General features: G+C 43.6%; 1 protein-coding gene across 2 annotated transcripts; it reads right to left on the bottom strand.

The window, feature by feature from the left end:
- Positions 1-539: 539 nt before the first annotated feature.
- On the bottom strand, positions 540-17,699 carry LOC101129723 (ETS translocation variant 3). Of its 2 annotated transcripts, none has more exons than XM_004027004.4 (5): positions 17,530-17,699; positions 15,525-15,583; positions 14,689-14,926; positions 13,331-13,446; positions 540-5,315 (listed from the first exon to the last, which is right to left on the bottom strand). In XM_004027004.4, exons 2-5 carry the CDS (start codon positions 15,568-15,570, stop codon positions 4,177-4,179), a joined length of 1,539 nt encoding a protein of 512 aa, XP_004027053.1. In that variant the 5' UTR covers positions 15,571-15,583; positions 17,530-17,699; the 3' UTR covers positions 540-4,176. The 2 variants fall into 2 exon arrangements, with proteins under 2 accessions (XP_004027053.1, XP_018880460.1); XM_019024915.3 differs by having other exon boundaries at positions 15,525-15,580.
- Positions 17,700-18,005: the final 306 nt, after the last annotated feature.

Here is an 18,005-nt window from a genome sequence, read left to right as displayed (position 1 = left end):
ATTTACATGCCATAAAATTCACCCTTTCAGAGTGGTTGTCATTCAGTAGTTTTTGTTATATTCAAATAGTTGTCCAACTATCACTACTAAGTCCTGAACATCTTCATCACCCTAAAAAGGTAATCTGACCTGTTAATGGTTACTCCCCACTTTTCTCTGGTAACCACTAATCTGTGTTCAGTCTCTACAGATTTGCCTATTCTGGACACTTCATGTAAAAGGAATCAGGCAATGTGTTGTCTTTTGTGTCTGGCTTTGACATGTACTCTTAAAGAATCTTCACAATAATCTGAGATAGAAATTTCCACCTAACTTGGGTCTCTGGCTTCAGTTAGTTTTAACTGGTAGCAGCCATTCACTCAAGAAAATGGAAAATCTCCAGAACTGTTAAGAGACCTATTTCCTTACTATGTTGGTACCTGTACAATAGGAATAACAATGCATGGGGGTGGGTGAGCGAGGATGGACTTGGCAAATTCTCTGGCATGACCACCCCAGCACAGTGTATGATGAACAACAAAACCAACTCTCAGCAAACATTACTTAAAAGTATTTTTTTATTTAATTTCTGAGGTAAAATACTTTTTTCTTTCAACTTCCATAACAAAATACAGAGCTATCAGATACCCCTGGAAAAAATATGTATATTATACATATATTTCTATAACATTACATCATATATATATAATATATATGCAAAAATTTGAAGACTTTATAGAAAGCGGAACATCTAAAAGGCACTGCACAATGGAGTTAAGATTACTTACATTTTATGTACATATACACACTTTACTCTGCTTAAGCAGGTAACTAGTGAAGTCACCTTTCACATGTAAATGTCTCATTCACAAATCCCTGCATCACAATTCTATAACTCAAAGAATGCTTAAATATCTCAAAACAAATTAACTGGTAACTTTTTTTCCCCCTAAGAAGAAACCAAGAATGGAACAGTTCTTGAAAGATTGAGTCAAAGTTGTCTTCTAAACAAAATAAAAATGTACGTTCCATTACTGTTTACAAAACAAAAAGCACAAACATAATTATGGAATAAATAAAAAACAAGGGACAAACAGCCAACTGACTCTACCCACTTGGTGAGAAGTGATATACTTCAACTATTTTTTTAATGCTTCTGAAAGTTTCTTGGCCCACAGAGGACTAGGGTGCAATCATTCCCTGTGTTAGTGAGTTGGGTTTAATGCAGCTTCAAAATTAGGGTAAAGGGACTTGGTGAAATGTTTATATTAAATATTTCACTCCTACCCATTCTTCAGGAAAAAAGGTGAGCTCAGCAAGGCTGGATGCCATTAAGAGATATTTACTGTTTTCTTTTTCTATAGCTAAAAAAGCAAACTTTACACGAAGAAGCTCTTGATTAAGGAAATTTCAATAGATTCATATTTGTAAAATTTTAAACATTTGGCACAGCAATATTTGGAAAAAATGGGGGAGAAAAAATAGGTCTGGTTGTTGTCCCCCTTTTTCCACCTGCTGCTGGACAGTGATGAGATGCTCACAGAAGAGAAAGGCCTGGCTTTGTACCAGGCTGGCGACAGGTGCTACCAGGAGTGGGCTGAGGGGAGAAAAACTATCTCCCACTCTTTTGGCCCAGGCAATGTCAACGACTTCCACATTCCCTGGCCCACTTCCTGAGCAACCCCAGGTTCGGCTCTGTATAAGGACCCTCCCCTCCCAACCCCAACCCCAGAGTGCAGTGCAAATCAACCAACAATTTACTGGTGGAATGGCAATCAAAGGAAACAGTTAAACACCAAACAATTTCTTAAAGCCAAAAAATATTTTTCATGGAGTTGAACATTTTTCGAGTGTGTTTTTTTCAAGTGTAAAAGCAGTGACGTTTTGTTCAAACAGAAGCAGCATCTAGGAATTCTGGCACTTGGGTTCTAGGGGGTTACAGGTATGCATCATGGATTCTTCTCCCTCTTATTTAAAAAGGCCTCGTGTTTCTATTCCTGAGTTCATACCAACACCTGCTGGCTCTCTCCTCTAGCGGACAGTGGGTGGCCAGCCAGCCTCCCTGGTTAGATTGGGCAATGCCAAGCAGACATCCCTCATTCACCTGCTGGGCTTGCTTTCTGATTCAGAGGTAAGTCGAAGTGCAGAGAAAGAAACTTACAAAAGCACAACCACCAAGGCAGCCTGAACGGGGAGCCCTGCGCAGACTGAGCTGCTGGAGACTACCCTCTCAGTCCCATTCCTGGGGAAAGGTAGGTCACTCATGGAATTTGAATCAAACATGGGGGAGGACACCTGCCAAGCAATAATATGATGGACTCAAGTCATCCCAGGCCATCTACTGTCTCCCTCACCTGCCCTAACCTTTTCTGAGTCCCTCCCTCTCTTGTGCAAGCACTGTAGTTTAAAAAGGAAAAAACACCTCCCCACCATTAAAAGACAACCTTCAAATGTTACTCAGTATATAAAGTTTGCTTAGGCTAAGGTGGAGTCAGAAATGTCTCTAATTGTAGACACCATCTCTGTGCCACCCTTCCTCTCATCGGATATGGAGTGATTTCTTCTCTCGCTGCTGCGACGCAGATCTGAGCCACAGTCAGGTACCAATGTACACGACACAGGCACATGTGCAAACACACAGAAGGTGGGCTGCTGCTTCTTTCTCTCTGCCCCTAGTCCAGGCTCCTTTGCTTCACGTAAGATTAACACTTTCCCATTCCTCTGAAGTTGTTGGAAGGACATTTCCCAGGAAGAAACAATTCCTCACTGCCTATAAAGTGTAGTCTCATGTGGGATAGTCAATTGAACATGAGAATCAGAACAATCTGGGCAAATGGGTATGGCAAGAATGGGAACACCACAACAGGACAGACGCCAACTCTTTCATTCATGCCAGGCCTTTTGGCATCTGGGTGCCTTCTGTGTCTTCTTTCCACCTCTTCCTTCAGTCTCAACATCCACTTGTACCCCCAGCTACCTCCCATGTTTCCAGGTATCATTGGCTCTTAACTCCCACAAGCCTGCCTTTTGGCTACCCATCCCAACAATAACAAGAGGGAATGACTAAGTATCAGCTAGAAACTTAGCCATGTCTCAACATTCCTGGATTATCTGAAAAGCTGTCGATGCCCTTTTACAGGTTTATGGTGACAGACCCGTATCATCTTAAAGTATGTTCATAGTTAAGGCTTGACTTAAGAAAATAAGAGAACCAGACATAATGGAAAGACCTCTTCAATAATGTTGTCATGCCTCTCAGTGAACGTGCTCACAGTCACACTTGGTTTGGCTCCCCAAACCCACAATAGAAAAGGAAAAATGAGTATTTTGTTTTTCATCTGTTTTGTATTTAAAGGCATTGGGTTACTTCCTGCTGCCCTCTTTTCTTCCCTGAACAAGAGTTTACAACTCCTCATGGCTTCTTAATAGGTGAAGTAGGTGAAAAGTCTGAGAAGCTCACAGCAGGGTTTGCCGTCCCAACTATGCAGCTGAGAGGTCGCCAGCTCCTGTGCCTTCCCAGCCCCACTATAATTGGCAGTATGTTTGTTCATGTTTCCTGAAAGCATTTTCTTTAAAAAGGAAAAGAAAAAAATGCCAAACAACACCAACCAAAAAAAAAAAGGAAGAAGAAAAAGAGCAACATCCAAACATTCCCCAAGCCCCACCCCAGTAAGTCTGAGATTATCTTATTCCTTCCCTGAAATAATTATAAAGAAGCATTTCAGGCAAAATACTTAGTATTAATGGTCTCTTACTGCTCAACCTCCCAACCATGCCCTTTTCCCTTTTACGTGTATCTCTTGAAGCAAAATAAATTCATTAATGGCTTTCCACATATAAATACAATAGAAAAGAAAGAAGTCTGGAACCTGACTATCATGGGACCAAAAAGTATCTTGGCCCTTTGGGAGTTTCCTTGTCAGAAAGTATAAGCCTCAACAAGAAATAGAGGCTCTTTCTCCTTTGAGTTCAATACCCTCCCTGTGTCCTACTCACCAGGAAAATAAGTGTGTTCATATCCCACCTAATTTACAACAGAAGATAACCCCATCCCATCCCCAAAACATAAAAATACAAGTCTATGCCCCTAGAATGATCAAACCAGTTTAACTCCCTCCCCCCACCCTGAAATCTTGCTACATAAATACATGTATGCATTTGATTATAGTATAAACAGCTCCTAATCCACTTCCAGTTCTAAGCATCAGCAGCTGCTGTTGCCAAGCCCTGGGGTCCTGACCCATTCCAGAGAAACTTGCCACTCTTGCTCAGCTCTCGGGCTTCAGGGTCATCATTCCAGCGCCGCTTCAACCGAAGCTTGGGGGGCATCAGTGCATCTTCTTTCTTCTCAGGTGCACTGGGCTCTTTGCCAGGCCTGTCCTCACTGTCTTCAGTCACCTCCAGAGGTTCTTCACTTGGGGTGCTAATGGGCACAGAGGGCCAGATGGGTGGTGCAGCAGGACGGGCAAAGATGGTGCCTTTTTCCTCTTCAATGGTCCTGCTTGGCACAGTGCCCTCTTCTTGAGTGTGCTCCTCCTTCTCTCGTGCCGACTGCCTGAGGCTCTCAGGATCCTTTTCAGAGGCAGGTTCCACCTTGATTCTTGGGGGAATAGAAGCCATGGTGGGCGTGGTGACTGGTGCTGACTCCTCGCTGCTCTCAACCCTCTCCCGGTTCTTCCGCCCAACTGGTGGGGGCTGCAGCTTGATGGAGAACTGAGTTGATTCCTCAGGATGCATTTGGCACTGCAGTGGTGGAACCATGAGCCCCGGGTAACGGGGAAAAGTCCGAGGACTCAGATGGTAGTTGAACACAGAACAAGCTTGAGAATGAAGGTAGTGTTTCATTTCCTCAGGGTTGAAGGAGAAGCAGCTGCTGTTGGTGAAAGGGCTCAGGCCTGGTGATGGGCTATAGGAGAAGATGGTGGGAGTCAGGGAGAGGGCTGGTGAAATGGGGACATTAAGGACACCTCCGCGGCCAGGGATTGGAGAGACAGCAAAGGGACTGTGGGGGTCAGGGTACATCCCTGGCCTAGCAAACAGAGGAAGCATTATGTCAGGCTTGCGTTTCTGATGGCCAATCCCTCCTCCACCAATGGCATTCCTGGAGGACATGGGATCCACACCCCGGCGCCAGTCAGCAGCTGAGCCATCCTCCAGCTCTGAAAGCTCAGTCTTTCTATCAGTACCATTACTGGACTCCTGGCCAGAAGCAGTTAGGGAGCTAGCAGAGAACCGTCCTGGCTGCACATCATTGGTTGGAGAATGGGTGTCCAGAGGTGGGAAATGGAACCGGGAAGAGGCTGTTGGCACTGGTGGTGCACTCTGAGGAACCACACCTGTGATGGTGGAAAATACAAAAGCCTGCATCAGAGGACTGCTCATTCATTATCATCACTTACGCTAACTAAGTGCAAAATATTTAGTAGTAACAGGAAACATTCCAACTGGACTGAATCCCACAGTTCTCCAACTTCCTAGTAACTACTGCTCAGCTGCTTCTACTCAACTTGTCATCCTTCTCTAGGCTCTTTACTGTCTTCACAGTACTCCTTACTGTCAAAAACATTGTAATTGCTTATCCATATTCTACAACCTAAATTCCACATGGCAGGGACTTCCTCTTCCTATTGTTCACAACTGTACACCTCGCAGTTCAGGGCTTAACAGTTGTGTACTTCCTGTACACAATAAATATTAAGTGGAATGAATGAATGGGTACAAGAGCCTTCTCCTCTGCAACTCTAAATATTGTGTATATATTACCTGTTTCAATTTTTAACTCTGCAAATAGTCTTATTTCCATAATTTTGGCCATATATATATATTCGTGTGTGTGTGTGTGACGAGGTAGAGGTTTACTGAAATATAAACATTCGAGAACATTGAAGATAGAAAATAATAACAACATATATAGTTGCTACAAGAGGACATCTGATGTTTACTCACTGCCTAGACTACCCCCATGCTATCCCATTTTTCCTTGTTGGAATACAGATATATTTCGAGATGGGATGTGGGGAGGGACAGAGCTCTCCTGGCTGACTGTGCGGAGGGGAAGAGCTGCCCTGGCTGACTGTAGGGAGGGGAAGAGCTGCTCTGGCTGACTGTGTGGAGGGTAAGAGTTGCCCTGGCTGACTGTGTGGAGGGGAAGAGCTGCTCTGGCTGACTGTGCGGAGGGGCAGAGCTGCCCTGGCTGACTGTGTGGAGGGGAAGAGCTGCCCTGGCTGACTGTAGGGAGGGGCAGAGCTGCTCTGGCTGACTGTGGGGAGGGGCAGAGCTGCCTTGGCTGACTGCACCTCCAGAGAAGCTCTGCTTGGGCCAAGGCCCCATTCCTGGATGCACCGCTTTGCCGCATATAAAAAGCAAACAAACCAAACCAAAAAACAAATCAACAAAACTGGAAATGACATGCATGGAAAGTAATGCATTAAAAACTCAAAGACCCTATACCTCACATACACTCACCATGTTTTAGTAAAAACAGTTTAATTTTTAAAAAGGCTATACATTTGTTAAGTTCTTATTACCAAGTGTTTTATCATTCCTGATATACAATCACTGCTTCACAGAGATTCAAATATTTTTCAATCTCTCCAAATCTATATTCCTCTAACAAATTCTACTGAATGATCTCCATCTCCAACCTGCTTTCAAACATTAAGGAGGCTGGGAGAAAATCCAGGACCTACTATTCCTTCTTCCAAGTTTGCTTACTAAAATGTAAAGCTCTAAGTGATAACATACACTGTGCTATTTATGTCAACTTTTTTTTTTTTTTTTGAGACAGGGTTTCACTCTGTTGCCCAGGCTGGAGTGCAGTGGCACCATCTTGGCTCAATGCAACCTCCACCTCCTGGGTTCAAGTGATTCTTGTGCCTCAGCTTCTGGAGTAGCTGGGATTACAGGTGTGTGCTACCATGCCCGGCTAATTTTTGTTATTTTTAGTAGAGACCGGGTTTCACCATGTTGGCCAGGCTGATCTCGAGCTCCTGGCCTCAAACGATAAACTTGCTTCAGCCTCCCAAAGTGCTGGGATTACAGGTGTGAGCCACTGCGCCCAGCCCGTCAACTTTAGTGGCTCACAGTTCTCAACTTCCCCAGTGGGCCTCCTGATAAGACATGAAAAAGGTACGCCATCTGAAGTCTCAGGGACGTGTGGGTTCCTGGGAGGTGTCAGCAGTTTCTATAATAATGTCAGCAGGGTTCTCAGGCAAAGGTGAAGAAAGAACAAAGGAGAAGAAAAAAATAGAAAAAAACAAAATTTTAAGTGAAAGTATAGTGATCTAGGAGTGGAAACAAAAAAGGTACACAGATATGGGATGGTTATGAATTGCTCCCAATCAGCTGGTGCCTTCTCCTCTTGGTCTAGCAGACTCTGGAGTCTGCTGGTATTCGTAAGACTGTAGCTTTCTAGGTACGTGGGACTGAGTAACACTATGCCAGAGCCTCATTTCCCAAACTAATGTTCCACAGAAAACTGTTCTGCAGGACTTTTTTTTTTTTTAAGCCACTGATTTAGAGAGCAGGATGTCCGGCTTCCGAGCAGGAACCTTCATAGTGCCAGTGATGAAAGAGAGAATTAAATACCGGTGATGTTGAGAAAGGCAAGAAGATTTGTGTTCAGAAATGTGCCCAGTGCCACACTGTGGAAAAGGGAGGCAAGCACGAGACTGGGCCTAATCTCCATGTCTCTTTGGGTGGAAGACAGGTCAGGCCACTGGATTCTCTTACACAGCTGCCAATAAGAACAAAGGCATTACCTGGGGAGAGGATACCGATGGAGTATTTGGAGAATCCCAAGAAGTACATCCTTGGAACAAAAATGATCTTTGCCGACATTAAGGCGGAAAAGGGCAGACTTGATAGATTATCTCAAAAAAGCTACTAATGGATAATAATTGGACACTACCTTATTTATTGCAAAACAGAAATGCCTCATGACTTTTTTATGTGTACCATAATTTAACAGATCTCATAAACCAGAATCCAGATCATGAATGACTGACAGATTTTTGTGGGGCAGTCCTGATTTAATTAAGACTGACTTGAGGTTAGATGAATATGTTTGGCTTTTGGAATTTTAATGGTAATTCCGATTTAGTAAATGCTATCTATCACTGTTTACCCCTTCTAAATATATGACTGGACTTCATTAGTAATGTTCAACTTTTCACAGAGATGATGAATGCCATCTTAAAATTTATTAGAGAATGGTTTTATATTTAGATTTACATAACTAGTTATGTGAATATATTTAAATACTGGGGAAATTCCTTCACTGTCTCAGAACCAAGCAAGATTCACCAGTGTTTTATGTTCATTTGCCTCTTAAAGGCAAGGGCTGAAGATAAGGTAGCAATGTCTACTGTATATTTTTGGCCTTAACAATAATAGCCAATTTAATTAGAATTCTCTGTATCTAAAGTGATTTCTTTTACTCATTGAAAGGCATTTTAGTGGGTTTATGTGTAATATCAAATAAAGATTTAACACTTCTCACATTTTATAGGTGAGCTATAGGATCAGATGCTTTAAAAATAGTAGCAAGTTAAACTTCACTCTTGAATTCTTTACCATCTAATTCAGACTAAGTTGTAATTTGGGATTGCCTCTAAACAGCCATTCAGAAACATAACACTAGAACTGCTGTGTATTTGTGATTGGAAATGGTGCTTTTGCCAATTTAAAAGGAATTAAGTAGAGGAAATATAAACAAATTTAAAAATTATGCATGATTATAAGACTTAAGATAATTAAAAACAAAATCACAGACTGGAAAAAAAATAAAGCCACTGATTTAATTTTAAAATTAGGAAGAACAGATGGATGACCTTGCAAATGATTTGAGTAGAGCCAAGAGGGTCCCAGGCCAAATGTATTCTTCTACTAGCTTATTACAGTGGCTACAATTCTACCTTTTTTGATTCTTTTGGATCTTGACTTTCAATTAAAAGTACATCTACTCAAAAGCAAAAAGCCACTTCTATGTATTCAGAAGAATGAAGTATAATGTGCAGGGAAAGGTCTTGTCTCCTAAGCAACTTAGAAATGCTTGGTTAAATCTAGTTTTGTTTTGTTTTTTTTTGGAGACAGAATCTTGCTGTCGCCCAGGCTGGAGTGCAGTGGCACGATCTCAGCTCACTGCAACCTCCGCCTCCCAGGTTCAAGCAATTCTTCTGCCTCAGCCTCTCAAGTAGTTGGGACTACAGGTGCGCACCACCACGACTGGCTGATTTTTGTATTTTTAGTAGAGACAGGGTTTCACCATATTGGTCAGGCTGTTCTTGAACACCTGACCTCGTGATCCGCCCACCTCCGCCTCCCAAAGTGCTGGGATTACAGGCGTGAGCCACTGTGCCAGCCCAAAATCTAGTTTTTTATTAAAAAAGAAAAATAAACTGGAGGATATCTCAGTCTTTACATACGTTAAGGTATACTGTAAAGGAGACATAATAAGCAGTATTTTCCTGATGTATTTAGGTGGAGTAATGGGAGGTGAGACTAGAAGCAATACTGGGAAGCATTGCTTCTAGCATTCTGGAACCCTTATCTCTGATTAACTGAAGTAGCCCTACTTTTATATGTTGAGATATCAAACCTAAGATTTTGCTTAGAAAAAAAGTTTGCTGCTAAAAAAGAAAGTTTGAATACCATTGCTTTAGAAGTCCACCTCCATGAAGTCACCATGAAATTCAAGTACTGGGGTTGAAAAAACTGGGTCTGAATCTCAGTTCTGGCAGCTTCCACCTTGTAGCCTGGTACAAGTAGCACACTGGAATCTTTGACCCCCTCTGGCAAAATGGAATTCATAAGGTCCTTGCCTAGGTTCCAATCTTGGTCCTACCACTTACTAGTTATGTGCCTCTGGACAGCTTACCTCTCTGTGCCTCAGTTTCCTTACCTGTAAAATAGGTCAGCACAGGGCCCTATTGTTATGACGATTAACAGTTAATATTTGTAAAGCCCTTAGAATAGTACCAAGCATAGCAAATTGCATGTCATTGTTAAATAATTTTTTTATTATTCATGGTACAAAATTTAAACCCTAAAAAGACAACTGACATTCGACTACGGACTATGTATTAGATAATAGAATTATATCAATGTTAAACATCCTGGGTGTGGTAATGTTATTGTGGTTATGGAGGAGAATGTCCTTGTTCCTGGGAAATACAAGCTGAAGTACACAGGGACGAAATGTCATGATGTCTGCAACTTAATCTCAAAAGATTTAAAAAGTATATATAAATAGAAAGAGATAAAGCAAATGTGGCTACAATATTAACCATTAGTGAATCTAGATAAAGGATATATGGGTGTTTACTGTCCTTTTTCCAGTATTCCTGTAGGTTTGGAGTTTTCCCAAATAAAAATAAAAAAACTGGGGTTGGTGGGAGTAGAGAGGCATAGACTGAGAGGTATCAAGTCCATCCCTGAACTGGTCTGTCCTGCCCCCATCCTGATAGTATCTTCTGTATCTTTCCAATGTTTCTTATGCAAATATAAGAAAATATTTTAATAATGTATTATACAGGATGCTTTTCATGATAGAATACACAGACCAGAATACCCCAACTGTCTCAACCCACCTTGTAGACATGATCTCAATGGCCTCCAGGATCTAAATCCACACAGCTCTATTTAGAGTACTTATCACATTTCACATTGTATTAAACCCGGCATATCTTATCTCTCCTGCTAAACTGTAAGTTCCGTGAGGTAAAGAACTCCCATTATCTGTTGAACAAATGAATCACAATCTAGAGGAGGAATGTATGATCTATTAAATAAGGGCTAGACTTCAACAGCTCGATCTCTCAGGAATTGTTTCCCGAGAAACTGTTCAATAGATAACTATTCAACCTACCCTGATCAGTCTTTAACTTTGCTGTCGTTTTCCTAATTTTATCATTTGTAAAATGTGGATATCAAGACATTCACTTTATTGGGCTGAAGAGCTGAATAACGTAATTCACAAAACTACTAAGCAAAAGTACCTCCATAAAGTAGATGTTCAATAAATGTTACATTCCTTTGTTATCATAAAGTTAACCTTAAACAACATTTGGCCTCTCTGGTCAAAAGTTCTTTATAAACTAATGACACCAGTTCTTTGCAGTTGTCTATATCTAGGATGTGAGCAACCAGGTAGTAGAGATAGATGTACTAAAAGAAATGTACACAGTTTTGCTTTCCTTGTGCTTTATTGAGACTGAGTCTCGCTGTCGCCCAGGCTGGAGTGTAGTGGCATGATCTCAGCTCACTGCGACCTCTGCCTCCCGGGTTCAAGTGATTCTCCTGCCTTGGCCTCCTGAGTAGCTGGGACTACAGGTGACTGCCACCTGTATTTTTTGTATTTTTAGTAGAGATGGGGGTTTCCCCATGTTGGCCAGGCTGGTCTTGAACTCCTGACCTCAAGTGATCCGCCGGCCTTGGCCTCCCAAAGTGTTGGGATTATAGGCATGAGCCACCTGGCCCGGCCCCTTGTGGCTTTTTGATTAGGATCTTGAGCTTGGGTTAAAGATCAATGTTGGTTCAATCGCCTTCGGGCAGAACAGGTGTGCTGGGCCACTATTGTTAGGTTTCTAGATCAGATTCTTCACAGAGTGAGGATCCAGGTTTCCTTGCCCTGGAAAACCACATTACTTCCCAGGGCTTATGAATGCCCCATTCTAGGTTGTCCAAGTGGCTGAAGTTCTGGATTTTCAATAGATAAAAATGGGTCAAAGACAGAAGAACAAGACGAACGAAACATTTTTTTGGGAGTGGGGTGAAGGGGTATGAAAACCAACAAATTCTTTAAAATTGTTGGTATATACATCTAGATTCCCAATTCCTCTAGGCATACAAGGAAGGGGCAAGAGTGAGAAATACAGGAAGCAAGATTTGAGTGGCTAGTACAGGTCTGATTTCCTAACGCCTCTCCCTCAGGCACAAGGAAAGAAAACAGGTTGTAATTAGAGAGATGCATTCCAATACCACTTTTTTTTTTTTTTTTTTTTTAAATGCATGCCCCAGGGACAGGAGGGAGTGGTTACAGAAGTTGAGATGAAACTGTAATGATAGCAGAGTCAAGCTAAAACTGCCCTAACTTGTTGTGTAGTAATTACATATCTGCAATGGATCTCAACATTATGTTCTCTCAACCACACCCCCACTAATTTTTCAGGTTTCTTCCAGCTTTTCTGAGAAGTTGCATTACTGCATGATCAGCATTCTTTGCCTTAGCATACAAGGCCACAATGACAGAGTACTTACTGATGGACTGGTCAGAAAACAGTTAAATACAATCTACAGTAGTCCTTTCTTATCTGAGGTTTTGCTTTCCACTGTTTTAGTTACCCACAGAGGTCTGAAAATAGGTCTGTACAGTACACAAAGATATTTTGAGAAAGACCACATTAAGTTTATTACAGCATATTGTTATAATTTTTCTATTTTATTATTGTCATTAATCTCTTACTGTGCCTAATTTATAAATTAAACGTTATCACAGATACATATGAGTGGGGTTAAGGGAAGAAAAAACATCATATATATGAATGGAGTTTGGTACTATCTGTGGTTTGCGAATCTACTAGGGGTCTTAGAACATATACTGCTCAGATAAGGGGAACTACTGTATTTTCTTGGGCAGGAGTATGATTTGCATACGGAAAAAAATCACAAACAAAAAACCACACAACAACAAAGTCTTCTGAGAGACTGCTTTCAACATCAAGAAAGAATGTGGGGAGCTGTGATGGAAAGCTATAACCAGGAAAGTCAAGAGGGGAAGCCCTACTGCACTTAACAGGAGAGAAGGTCAAGTAACCCCAGAATCTTGTTCTCTGAGGATTTGCTGTTGCAGATCAAAGACACTGCTTTTCACTGCAAACATGTGAACCTCCCCCTTCTCTGATCAAGGATGCTGTGGTTTTGATGATATTCACTTGATAAAGGAGAGCTTGGTAGTTTCACAGAAAATCGGAAGTGTTTGTAGAAACAGGTTCCCATCTATGAAAGAACCACTGGGCTGGGTGTTAAAACTGAGTCCTGAACGTAAAGATCATCACAAACCTATGAAACATCATTCCCAAACAAGATAGTGTAATAGTATCTAGGAGATTACAAACAATATGCAGAAAAGGGAACCAACCAAATAAACCAAAGAAATCTATCGTGATACTGAATAGCCTATAACTCTCCTTATGAGTGAGATGACTTGAGTAAGAACATTGAGGCAATCCAAAGGATCACATTATTGTAGTGTTTCTAAAATCTTCCTAAACATGCCATGTCTTAGATTTGGATTTGTAAAAATTCTTTTCAATTCAAAATTAATTCCCTACCAAAAGAGTTTGTATCTTACCACTTGACCGAATGTTGATGAATGGGTAGTTGGGCATCACCAGCTTGTTGAAGTTAAATTTATAGGTAAATCTTTTCCCTTTTGTTTTATGAAGGATCCTCTTGTTGTAATAGTATCTGTAAAAACAGGAATACATGTCCATTCGTCTTGTAGCTACTGACAGCTTCAATACACTTAGGTAGCCACTGACACCAACAATTCTTGCTCTAAGTATTACTTACAAAAATCACTACCAATCTTTCACAGCCTGGCCCTCCAGGTAGATCTAGGAGACCTAACAGCTTAATTTTCTTACTCAATTTTCAACTCAGCTTGTTTTTGCCTAGAGGTTTACAAAGACAACTTCACTTTAAGATTCTGAACACCTATCCTAGCCCCAAACATTTTCTTCTCCATCTCTCTACAATTTCGATTCTACAGTCCATTTCCTTCCGGTTGCACTGCATGTCACTAACTGCTTAGTTTTTCTTTTCAGTCTTGCCCAGGTGGGGGCAGACAAGTCACTAGGGAGACCTGATGTGGTTAGTCTGGAGGCCTAAGCTCAAAAGACAGACAAAGGAATGTAGAACTGTTTTATGGTGGCAGGTCAAACAATGGCATGCCCTGATCTGGAAAACAGCAGCTAGTGTGGCCCGCCTCACCTTCAAAGACTCAAAGGGATGTGCAAGAATACAGCAAAGCCACTGTACAGAGTTTACATTTCAGGTCAGGAGAACTTCAATTATCTGGAACCTTTAGTCTTACATCTATGCAGTAGCAGAGGTCATAAACTGCCTTCTAGCCCCTTGAGGGCTAACGGACTATGAAATGTAAGACCGACAAGGGGAAAAAAGAACCTGAGAAAATTTATAGTGATCAATCTTTAGACATATTGCAGCAGGCTATGGACAACCTGAGCTCACAGACACAGTTCCTGAATAGATAGGTCAGTATCATTGAATCTTCCTCCCGTGACTTGCTTCATCCTTTTCTAAGTTTCTTTCAGGGAAGCCCAAAGAAAGAAATTCTAACAGATTCTAATAGAGAAGTCTAAACTAATCCTTTGGATTATAAATGAACTCCAATCCATGTTTCACCATATACTCTCGCCCACTACAGAGCAGAATCAGCTGTCTGTCAGGATCCAGTGCCAGCCACATTGGAATCCCCTCCTACGTATAACCAAAGATATGCCTTTTCTCCTCCTGTGCCTATGCTACTCACATTCAACAGCTCTTCTACTCCCACTTTAAAGTGACACATTATTCACTAAGATAGTGTAGTCTTTTATTACCTGATACCCTTTTTATCTAGCATTCACCAAACAGCTTAGTCTCCTTCCAATCTGTTAACACAGATTTGGGAATCCTTTTCCTTACCTGAGGGCCCGGCTCAGCTTGTCATAATTCATCTGTGGTTTGCATTTCCTGCGGCCCCAGAGGCGGGCCACCTCATCTGGATCCTTGATGACAAATTCCCCGTACTCTCCCTGCTGCCAGGCGATGACATGGCGGAACTCTTCCTTCTGCAGCAGCTCCAGGATGAAGTGCCACAGCTGGATCTGCCGGGAGCCTGGGGATGACTCTGTTTTGTAGGCCCAGTCAGGAAACTGATACCCTTTCATGTGAGAAGGTCAAGATTAAGCTAGTTAAGAGGTAGGTACATACATATCAGCAACCCCAACTGCACATTCCACTGCTCAGAATCTAGAGTGCTTTGCAAACATGCTGTAAGTACTCTCAGTCAGCTGGGCCTAACCACAATGGGGAGAGGAAAGCACAGAGAAGTCACCTATCCTTGTGGCAATCATTAAATCTGATAAGAGTTGGGCAGCAGCAACCAGATGTCCTAAGCTGACCTTTTCACACATTACTAAATACACCTACTTTCTGTGAGGACATGAAAGTGCTAAAGGGAACAAACAGGAAAGATAAACTAATGTCTCAGGAAAATACAGCTGAAAACTCCTTTTCCCTAAGGTTGGAACTGTGTCTTTGACAGCAAAGAGACTCTAAAGCTTAGGATATGGGTGTGGTGACCAGACATATTAAATATACATCCATAGGAAACAAGCCTACAACTGTCCTGCCAGTATCCACCTAGCCAAGAGGGTGTCAGTCATGGTCTGACATTTGTGAACAGAGCTCAAGTGGAGAGGACAGGAACCACTGAGGGAACCTTCCAGGTACATCAGAGATGATTAACTTCTGCTCACCTCCACCTCCTTCTGGCTTTTCCACGATGCTACAGCCGGCTTTCATTTTCACCCGCCTGCTGAGAGACACAAGCCACACAATTACTTTAAGATGCTATTTATTTAGTATCCTCTCAAAAGTTTTCTGGCAGTCTCTCCCCAAACTTCCTTTCCCCTGTTCTTCTTTCCGTATGCAACTCTCTTTCTTTCAAACATGTCACCTCCAAACTGCTACTCCCCAAGTTATCAAATGATGGGCCTCAGGTCATCAGCTTCAAAAGCCATAATTATCTCTCACCTGACTTTAAACCACAAAGTGTAAACACTGTCTTTAATATTTGTTTTCCTCCTCCTGACCAACCCTTCAAATGTAAAAAAATAAAAATAAAAAAGGACGGTACAGTGAAATGGCTCCAAAAACGCAGCCAAAACAAGTCAAACAGTTTGTCTTCTATTACTAGACAAGCCCACATGCCAAGATACACAAGCCTGAGTTCACCAAGATGTACCAGTTTAAAGGATGAAAAAATCCCAAATCCATCTGATTCCCACTCAAGAATGAACATCTGATTTTGATTTATTTTACTGAATTATGTGAGATAGAAGAAGGAAGATTCTTCCCAGCCACAAACTGCTCCCTCCCCCTTGAAAAATACCCTGGGATACAGGAAGTAAACACACCAGATGTACACTTACTCTATACAAAAAACACACACAAACTCTCAAAAATTTTTTTGAGAAAAATTATACATTTTCTCCATTTAACAGGAAGGGGTGAAAAGCAGGCATTTCTGAAGCCCTTCTGGCCAGTGAGTGGAGGGAGTCTTGCTGCGATCTGAATTCATTCCATCCAGATTTACAGTTCCTCAATAAATTTCCTGTTCCTCCCAGCAAGGAGCTTTGTGTTAATCACTTAGCAAAAAGGAGGGAGGGGTGAAACTGCCAGAGGGACATGGAGGGAGGGCAGATCTACCCTCGATGTTCCCCAGGGTGGATGACAGGCCCTTAGCATCCACATTAGCAGGCATCTGGAGAGAATGCCTAAGTGGCCCCCGTGTATGAACAAATTCCTTATCTTGGAAATTTCACCTAACCTAGGATTCCTCTAGATCTTTTGAATATTTTTTCTCATCAAACACATTAAGGAGACCAGCAAGTCTCAGTCTACAAAACTACTAGCGGCCGAGGACAAGATAAACACCCCAAAGGAAGGAGAAGACAGACACGGAAAACACACACACACACACACACACACCACACACACACGAGATACACAATAACAAGGCACCGGGGCTGAGGCAGGAGCTTCCTCTTCCACCTTAGTGACAATGAGGGAGGAAAAACACGAATTTCCCCACTGCTCCAGGAAGCTGCCCTGGACTCTTAACTCCTAGGATGCGCTGTCAGATCGCGAGGCCTTTTGCCCTGCCACAGAACTCCCTCCAACCATCACGACCCTGGGGTCCAAATCCCGTTGCAACGATAACCTGACAAGGAAGCCCTCTCTTGACACTCCAGCTCTCCAATTTTCCCCATAAAAGTCCCTTTCCCAGGAGCCCTGAGGCGCCTCTGCACGCCTTTCGCATATTCACTGCAAGGACACTTCCATCCAAGTAGGGCCATTCGTCTCAACTCTGCAAACCACAGGACCCCTGCCCTTCCTCTGATCGCGACCCCTCCCCGAAGAGCGAGGCATGCACAGTCTGGCGCTGCGGGTTTCCCGCAGCAGCTCCGGGTCCTGGCTTCCACAGCCCCCAGAACCTCCTTGCCATTCACCTCCCGGGCCGGGCTTCCCTTAACCGTGGCCTCAGGGCTGCCCGGGGCCACCGCATGAACGCTGCCCTGGGTCCCTGTCGCCCCTCAGACAGACACGGGATCCCACCCTCCCCCGCCCCCCGCACTGGGTGAGGCCCAGCTGGGTGGGTACGCGGCCCGGCGGCCGGCCCCGATCCCAGGGACGCCGTCCCCGCCAGGGTCCCGGATCCGACTCAGACACCCCGGCGGCCGAGGCGAGGCCGGGACTCACCTCTTCCCGGCACGGTCCGTCTTCGATCCGGTCTCCTCCGCGGCGTCTCCGGCTCCTCCTCATCCACCCCAGCAGGAAGTGACCTCCTCGGCTGCTTTCGTCACTTCCATCCTCAGCAGAGAGGGCGGGGGAGGAGGAGGCACCCTCCCGCCGGTTCCCAGCCTCACCTCGCCGCACCCAGCAGCGTCTCCCTTTCCTTTCTCCTTTCAGCAGACGCCGACTTCCGCCCGCACTCCGCCCCCTGCGCGCTCCTCCCGGCCCGCATCCCGCGCATCCGCCCTGGCACGGCCCGTGCGTCACGCTGCGGGGGCACGTTACGCACGCTTGTGGCGGGCGGCCGGCCCGGTCCGCTGCTGGGCCAGGGTCCTCCAGACGCCGAGGGGTGACGCGGCGCGAGGGGGTGCTGGGCTGCTACACGCTTCCCCCGCCAGTCCTGCGCCGTGAGGCAGAACGGACTTTGCGGGGCGAGGCGCTGC

This window comes from Gorilla gorilla, chromosome 1 (assembly GCF_029281585.2).
Source record: "Gorilla gorilla gorilla isolate KB3781 chromosome 1, NHGRI_mGorGor1-v2.1_pri, whole genome shotgun sequence".
NCBI lineage: Eukaryota > Metazoa > Chordata > Mammalia > Primates > Hominidae > Gorilla > Gorilla gorilla.
Note: the sequence above shows the minus strand (reverse complement) of the source record. Positions and strands in the feature narration are given on the sequence as shown.

Coding starts and splice junctions, on each gene's coding strand:
- LOC101129723 (XM_004027004.4), bottom strand. CDS start 15,570: ATGAAAGCCGGCTGTAGCATCGTGGAAAAGCCAGAAGGAGGTGGAG. Junction 13,447..14,688: donor AAGCTGAGCCGGGCCCTCAG/GTAAGGAAAAGG, acceptor CTGTTTTTACAG/ATACTATTACAACAAGAGGA. Junction 5,316..13,330: donor CATCAACATTCGGTCAAGTG/GTAAGATACAAA, acceptor CCACCATCACAG/GTGTGGTTCCTCAGAGTGCA.